This window comes from Mauremys reevesii, linkage group 13 (assembly GCF_016161935.1).
Source record: "Mauremys reevesii isolate NIE-2019 linkage group 13, ASM1616193v1, whole genome shotgun sequence".
Classification (NCBI taxonomy): Eukaryota; Metazoa; Chordata; order Testudines; family Geoemydidae; genus Mauremys; species Mauremys reevesii.
Window position 1 is genome coordinate 9,874,141 of NC_052635.1, and position 8,730 is coordinate 9,882,870.

At 42.5% G+C, this 8,730-nt stretch overlaps 1 protein-coding gene and 1 pseudogene across 1 annotated transcript; both read right to left on the reverse strand.

Moving 5' to 3' along the window:
• LOC120379949 lies at positions 1-777 on the reverse strand (annotated as a pseudogene).
• A 6,723-nt stretch (positions 778-7,500) lies between these two features.
• Positions 7,501-8,502, reverse strand: LOC120379950 (olfactory receptor 6N1-like). Its single transcript, XM_039497461.1, has one exon. It carries the CDS (start codon positions 8,500-8,502, stop codon positions 7,501-7,503), a length of 1,002 nt encoding a protein of 333 aa, XP_039353395.1.
• Positions 8,503-8,730: the final 228 nt, after the last annotated feature.

An 8,730-nucleotide genomic window follows, 5' to 3' on the forward strand; every position in this document is an offset into this window, starting at 1 on the left:
TCACTCCTTCTGAATTCCTGTGAGCACCATCAATTTATGGATGATCTTCCTCAAGGCCTCCTTGACCTCTTTGTTCTTCAGGCTGTAGATGAGGGGATTGACCAGGGGAGTCAGGACAGTGTAGAAGACAGAGAACACTTTGTTGAGGTCTCTAAGAGTGTCAGTGTCTGGTAAAATATAGACAATGATTATAGTCCCATAGAAAATTGTCACCACCATGAGATGAGCGGAGCAGGTAGAAAATGCCTTTTTCTTCCCGGTGGTGGAAGGAATTCTTAAAATGGTGGTGATGATAAAAGTGTAGGATGCCAGGGTTAATAGAAATGGGAAAGGGACGCCTATTGAGGTGAGTATGAAACTCAGAAGTGTGATCAGATTGGTGTCATGACAGGAATGTTTAATCAATGGGTTGAGATCACAGAAGAAATGGTTGATTTCACTGGGGCCACAGAATGTTAATTGTGACATCAAACATACAGTTATGGTACTAGCCACAAATGCTCATAGCCATGACCCAGCTGCTAGAACCCAGGTTCTGCCATTCATAAGGGCTGCATAATGCAGAGGTTTACATATAGCTAAATACCGGTCATAAGACATTGCTGCTAGGAGATAACACTCTGTACATGCCAATAAACCAAAACAATAAAACTGCATGATGCAGCCACAGACAGAAATAGTTCTGTCTCCAATTAGGAAACTGGCCAGCATCCTGGGCAGGATGGTGGAACTGTAGCAGGTCTCCACAAAGGACAAGTTCCCGAGGAAGAAGTACATGGGGGTGTGCAGGTGCTGATCAGCCACAACTAGAGCAATGATGAGGATGTTCCCGGCCACAGTTGCAATGTAGATCACTAGAAACAGCAGGAAGAGAAGAATCTGCAGTTCAGGGAGATCCCCAAATCCCAAGAGGATGAACTTGGTGATGACCGTTTCATTGCCCACTTCTGCTTTCTGTATGTGGGTCATCTAGGTAAATATAAAAATACTATATAGGAGAGGCAGGACTTTCAAAGGCACAATTGGGGAATCCTGAACTTGCACTGGATTAAGCAAGTGATGAAGGCCAGATTTTCAAAAGCAGTAGGTGCTTAAAAAGGCAATTAGGACCTATATTGAAATCTATGAGTTCTTGGTGCCTAGGAGCTTTTGAAAATCCTGTTAGGTGCCCAAATACCTTTAAAAATGTGTCCCCAAGTGCTTTACTGAATAAAGACTTTAATTAAGCTATACAGAGCAACATTGGGACTGGTTTCTCAAGGTATGCTAGCCAGTGCGGACTTTTATACCACTCAGTAAAGGTCTAAGGAGCTAAGCAAGAGTGTTGGGAATTGCTCCAATAATAATGGGCCCAATCTTGCAGCCTTTCCTCACATGAGAAATTGCCTTGGTCCCATTCTGACCCCACTTAAATTGTTCTTTACAACATTAACTTCTGAAGGAGAGAATCCCATGGACAGCTGAATGAGTGCGATCAGAATCAGGACCTGGAAATTATGTGCATGTCCTGTGTTCCTGTGTAATCTATAAATGGGCCGATTTCAGAATTTGTCGGCTCCTGGAATGCTGGACTGAGCTTCGAGGGGACCTACTCATGGACTACAACAATAATGATTCCAGGGCCTCCAGACACCACTTCCCAGACTGCTTAGAGTTTGAGTCTGGAATAAGAAGCAGAACAGCTCAGGGATTCTCTGCTTAGCTCCCCCTCCCCAAAAAGGCAGACCCTGAATTGATGTGGGACCCGATGCATGGATCAGGCAGATCCAAGCCTGAGGAGACCAGGATCCAGAGGCAAAGATCCGACCTGGTGCCGGCTACCTAGAGCCAACCGGGACCTCTATGGGACTCTAGGCCAGGGACCCAGGAAAGGCCCCTGCCTTTGCATTTTCTTTAAGCCGACCAGCGTTTACGATGCTGCTACATGCATCTCTGGACTCATCCTGGGCATTCCATCTGCCTGGGAAGATGCCAGGGAGGGGTCTGGGGCTGGGGCATCGTTGTGAATGGTGCAATCTGGGGAAATGATTCTATTTTTGATATAGCCTTTCAGTTACTCTTAACTCTTTCTTTCTCTCGATCTTCTGTGACCCTAAGAACTGCTCCATGGGAGTCACTGTTCAGTAACAGCAACTCCAGACAGGCTTGACAAATTCACTACACCTTGCAAGCCATTTTCATTCACAAATGACGGCCTCGGAGGTATCCAATAAAAGTTTATGACATGCTTATGCCAAACCCTGGTGATTGCTTGGGTGGCTAACAGGCTAGTGGTGTCCGGGAGCTGACTCCCCGTTAAGTACAAGACTCTCACAGCCTCATCACAAGAGGAAAGCAGACATTTTCCATGCAAACATTCCTTTTGTTGAAAATCTCATTTCCTGTAACAAGAGAAAATGTTGGTGGACAATTTTCATTCACTCCTACCTTTAGTTGTGGCTGGGAAGGAGTGACTGATAATATCAGAGTCTGAGGAGCGGCTGTTGTATTGCTAGTGACTGATTTTGGGAATCATGATCCAGTTTCCACCCTTGCTCTTCTGTCTTTCATCTTTGTCATATGTTTTCACTCTCTTTGTAAAGACCCCTCCACTTTCCTTGACAGGCTGGTCTGGTCCAGTTACACTGCATTACACAAAATCTTCCTTTGCCTTTCTCTGGGTTATTATCAGCTTTATAGAAGAAATCAGCCTCCCTGGATCATATTGATGCATGATTCTCCATTGAGATTGCTTGTGATAATCATATTTAAATTAATGTCATAGGGGAATTGACTACATTTTGCAATTTACAGAGCAATTAGGAAGACTGAAGAATACAGCTTTCTACCATTACAGTACTAAGTATTTCATCCAGTGATAATTGCATCAAGACCATATCATTAGGTTGAACTAGCTTACTGGACTCACTCAACTAGTTGAGATCTAGGCTGGGATTTTCAGTGGAGCCTAAGGGAATTAGGCACCCAAGTTCTATTGACTTTCTGTGGGAGTCAGGCACCTAACTCCCATAGGCCTCTTTGACAGTCGGAGCCTATGTTGGTAGGAGCACAGACTGTTTCCAGAGAAGGACAAAATTGAAATGTTTCCTAGACAGTTCATGCGGTCATATTTTAAGGATTTCTGGTGAAAGGACTCTGAGGACCCTCCCTAGTTATGATGGTGGACAATAGCAAACACATATAAACCCTGAAGGACTTTGAGTAAGATAGCTGGCTTTTTGTTGACTTGTTTGTTTTTGTCTATTCGCTTTCATTGAGTTTTCTTATGTATCACACCTTTAGGTCCTTTTGAAAGTTATGGATTAGAAACCTGTCTTTAGGTTCCCAGACATGAAAGTCATGGCCACACAACATACTTTCGCAAAGAAAACTATGAGATCTGTCTGTATAACAATTCCTTTTTATATTAGTTCATCTCTCTCTCTACACCACTTTCCCTCAGTGTGAATACATCAGAAAGAGCAAGTTGCGATCAGCAGGTGGGATTGTGAGGAGAAATACTGGAGATAAGGCCTGAAAAAGACAAATGGCCACATCCTACCACCAGTTAAGGTTCAGAATAACTCCATTCAGTACAGTGGAGTTTGGCTGAGATTTAACAGAACTCCCACTGCAGGTCCATGGACCATATTTTCATTTCAAATCAGTGCATGCAACTCCCATTGAAAGTCAATAGGAGGTGGGCACCTAACTCTCTTATGCCCCTTAGTAGTGATGTTAACACTCTTTGCATTCCACTAATATCTCTGGTGAATGTTAAACAACAGATACCAAAGTCAGACTTTTTAAAATTAGCAGGTCCAGATAACTTGCCTCCAAGAGTTTTAAAAGAGCTGGCTGAGGAGCTTGATGGATCAATAATGTTAATTTTCAATGTCTTGGAGCACTAGGGAGGTTCCAGAAGACTGAAAGAAAGCTAATGTTATGCCAATATTTGAAAAGGATAAATGGGATGGCCCAATTAATTATAAGACTGTCAGAATGACTTTGATCCCAGGCAAGATAATGCAGTGGCTGATATGTGACTCAGTTAGTGAAGAGTTAAAGATAGTAATGTAATGAATGACAATCAACATAAATTTATTTAAAAAAATAGATCCTGTTAAAATAACTTGGTACCTTATTTTGATGAGATTACAAATTTGGTTGATAAAGGTGATAGTGTTTAGTCAATATACTGAGATAGTCTCTAATGTTAGTCTCTAATGCATTTGACTTGGTATCACATGGCATTTTGATTAAAAATAGAATGATGTAAAATTAACATAGTGAACATTAAATAAATTAAATACTGGCTAATTGATAGGTCTCAAACTGTAGCTATAAAAATAGAATCATCATCAAGTGAGTGTATTTCAGCTGGGTCCCACTGGGCTCAGTTCTTGACCTTACACTATTTAACATTTTTATCCATGACCTGAAAGAAAACAAAATCATAATTGATAAAGTATGCAGAGGACACAAAATTGGGGGAGTGGTAAATAATGAAGTGGACAAGTCACTGATACAGAGCCATCTGGATTGCTTGGTAAACTGGGCAAAACCAAACAATTTTAATTTTAATGTGGCTACATGGAAATGTGTACATCTAGGAATGAAGAATGTAGGCCATACTTACAAGCAAAAGGCTCTATCCTGGGAAGCAGTGACTGAAAAAGATTTGCAGGGTCGTGGTGGATAATCACCTCCACGTGCAGTGCTGCGGCCAAAAGAGTTAATACAATCTTTGGATGCATAAAGATGGCAATCTCAAAAAGGAGTGGGGATGTCATTTTTCTTCTGTGTTTGGCATTGGTGCAACTGCTGCTGGAAAACCATGTTCAGTTGTGGTGACCACAGAGCAAGAAGAATGTTGGTAATTGGAGAAGGTTCACAGAAGAGCCACAAGAATGATTAAAGGATTAGAAAACATGCCCAAAAGTGTTTGATTCAAGGAGCTCAATCTATTTTGCTTAACAAAGAGAAGTTAATTGAATTCTGTTTGTATCTACATGGGGAACAAATATTTAATAATGAGCTCTTCTATCTAGGAGACAAGGGTCTAACACGATCCAATGGCAGGCAGTTGAAGTTAGACAAATTCATTCTGGAAATAATGTGTAATTCTCTAATGATGAAGTAATTAACCAATGGACCAATTTACCAGGGGTCACGATGGATTTCCATCACTGGCACTTTTTAAATCAAGATTGGATGGGTTTTTTTTGTTTTTGTTTTTTTTCTAAAAGGTCTGCTTTGGGAATTATTTTGGGGAAGTCCCATGGCTTGTGCTCTACAGGAGGTCAGACTAGATCATAGGTGGACAAACTATGGCCCGCGAGCCACATCCAGCCCACGGGACCGTCCTTCCCGGCCTTTGAGCTCCCGGCTGGGGAGGCTAGCACCCAGCCCCTACCCCACTGCCACGCGGGCAGCACTCTAGATGGCAGGGCCATGAGCTCCTGCCGAGAGAGTGGCAGCATGTCTTGCTCCGGCCTGGCGGCGCGTCTACCAGACATGCTGCACTGAGCGGAACGGTAAGGGGACTTGGACCAGTGCCAGGCGGGTTGGATAAGGGCAGGAGGTTCCGGGGGGCAGTCAGGGGACACGAAGCAGGGGGTGGTTGGATGGGGTGGAGGTTCTGGGGTTTGGTGGTCAGAGGATGGGGAACGGGGGGGTGGATAGGCGTCGGATCCCAGGGGGCCTGTCAGGTGGCGGGAGTGTGGATAAGGGTTGGGTGACTGGGAACAGGGGTTAGATAGCGGGTGGGGTCCCAGAGGGCAGTTAGGGGCAGCAGTCCCAGGAGGGGGCAGTTAGGGAGGTTGGATAGGTTGGCAGTTCTGAGGGGGGCAGTCAGGGGGTAGGAAGTGGGAGGGGGCTGTTTGGGGATGCCCATACAGTTTTACAACCCCAGTGTGGCCCTCAGGCCAAAAGGTTTACCCACTCCTGGACTAGATGATCACAATGGTTCCTTCTGGTCTTGGAATCTTTGAATCTATGAATCTAGGTTTAATTGGTCCTGCCTAAGCACAGGGGGCTGCACTTGATCTCTTGAGGTCCCTTCCTGCCCAAGATTTGTATTATTTACCCACTCACCGAATCTTTGAGTCATCTGAAAACTTTACCAGTGAAGATTTTATGGGTTTTTCAAAAAAGTTTAAATGGCTTAAGGCTTGCAGGGCACCACTAGAAACACGCCCACTAGGTGATGATTTCCCATTTACAATTACATTTTGAGACTTGTCAGTTAATCAGTTTTTAATCCATTTAATGTGTGCCATGTTAATTTTGTATCCGTCTAGGTTTCTAATTAAAACTGAACTGTGAAGATGTTATTTACAGGGGATCCTGCTCAGTTTTATGGTTCTTCTGCCCAGGCTGGGAAAAGACAGATCAAAAGGATAGAAACAGTTTTAAAGAGAGAGAGAGAGAAAGAGAGAGAGAGAGAGAGAGAGTTGTCAGGGGCTCTTTGTAGGGAAACAGACTGACACATAGGGCTTGTCTATACTTACAGATAAATCGGCACTGCTGCCATCCATGCAGTGGTGTTGATTTAGTGGGTCTGATGAAGACAAGCTAAGTTGATGGCAGAATGGTCTCCCATGGACGTCTTTACTCCACCTCCCTGAGAGGTGGAAGGCAAGTCGGCAAGAGAATGTCTCCTGTCAACACAGCGTGGTGTAGACATTGCTGTCAGTCGACCTAAGATATGTGGACTTAAGTTGCGTAATTTACATAAGTGAAGTAGCGTAACTAGGTCAACTTACAGCTTTAGTGTAGACCAGTCCATAGACAGGCCCTTCCAGATGGGGCTAAAACAACTGGTGCATCCTAAGCTTTTCCAGAGATGGTAAGCTCTAGATTAGACAGACAAGCCTATAGGCTATTGATTGTTTTAAAATCCACATTAGTTAAAGAAATAGATGTGTATGATGCACAGTTGGTAAGAACCTTTCCTTCTTTAGGAATGACCACATTGGATACTTTGAAAACTCCTAGCCACACTATCCAATTTTACATACCCTGCACAAAGTTTTTTCTAACACGAAGAGCTGTTTGAAAAATGGTAAAGATTTCTCATAAAAACCCAAGCTCTTAATAATAATTTTCTTTCAGCATATTTTGAAAAGGACTACATTTTAATTTATCAAAAATTGTCATGACATTTATTATTGAAATATGGAGTTGAAGAAATCATTTATTATGTGGTTTGATGTTTGTTTCTTGCTTTTTCCACAATGTCTCTAGAGTTTTCCCTTCCCCTTTCCTTCCCTTCCCCATGTTTTTCTTTTTCCTATTTTGCCAATGAAAAGGGGGAATTACGGGAAAAAGGGTAAGAAAGGAAAAAATCTCGAAGTGAAAAAGTGAAAAATAAAGAAAAACGAACAAACAAACAAGAAACCAACAAATTTTCATGGCAAGTTCCAATAGAAAAAAAGAAAGAAGAAAATTTAAAAAACAAATGAACTAAATTTTTTCTGAACAATTTGGTATCTCAAAAATTTTAATTTTTTTGTTCTTTCAACTTGGTGTTATCCTGAATGGATTTGCTCTGATTGTCTGCATTCTTGGGAAAGCCAAAAACATACTGGCATATTTTTTCAGAGCCTGCTTTACATCTTTGTTTCTCAGGCTATATATAAGGGGATTGACCATAGGAGTTAAGACAGTGTAGAAGACAGAAAACAATTTGTTTAAATCTCTGAGTGTGTTGTTTTTCGGTAACACATAGGCAATCATTAGTGTCCCGTAAAAAATTGTAACAACTATGAGGTGAGAGGAGCAGGTGGAAAATGCCTTTTGCTTTCCAGTGACGGAAGAGATTCTCAGGATGGTGGCTATAATAAGAACATAGGAGATAATGGTTAATAGAAATGGGGGCAGAGTGAAAATGGAGGCAAAAAGGAATGCTACAAATTCCACCACGTTGGTGTCACTGCAGGAGAGTTTTATCACCAGAGTGAGCTCACAAAAGAAATGGTCAATTTCATTGGGGCCACAGAAAGTTAACTGTGACACGAATGACACTATTACGCTAATAGCGAGTAATCCACTTATCCAAGACCCAGCTGTGAGCTGAAGGCAGAACCTGCCTGTCATACAGGTAGCATAATGCAGCGGTTTACATATTGCCAGATACCGATCATAAGACATTGCTGCGAGGATGTAACATTCTGCAGCTGCCAAAGAACCAAAAAAATACATTTGTGTAATACAGCCCATGACAGAGATGGTTCTGTCCCCAGTCAGGAGACTGGAAAGCAGCCTGGGCAGGATGGTGGAGGTGTAGCAGGTCTCCAAGCAGGCCAAATTCCCCAGGAAGTAGTACATGGGGGTGTGAAGGTGCTGATCAACCATAACTAGAGCAATGATGAGCATGTTCCCAGTCACGGTCACAATGTAGATCACTAGAAATACCAGGAAGAGAAGAACTCGCAGTTCCTGAATATTCTCAAATCCCAGGAAGATGAATGCTGTGATGCTCGACTGATTTCCCCACTCAGTGTTTGCCGCTGATTGCATCTAGGGGAAAGAAAATAAACTCAGTCATTTAAATTTAAGGAGATACTTGTAAATTTTAGCCAAGTATCTTTTATTTAATCCCAGGAACACCAAAATTCTCACCTCTCTTCTGGGATCTGGGTTCTCTACCCAAGTGCTGGGCTATTTACTTTCCCAATAGGTGAGTCAAGACCCCAGATCAGAAAGGTGAACTTTCCTGTATCTTCACATTTTAATCAACCATGTATT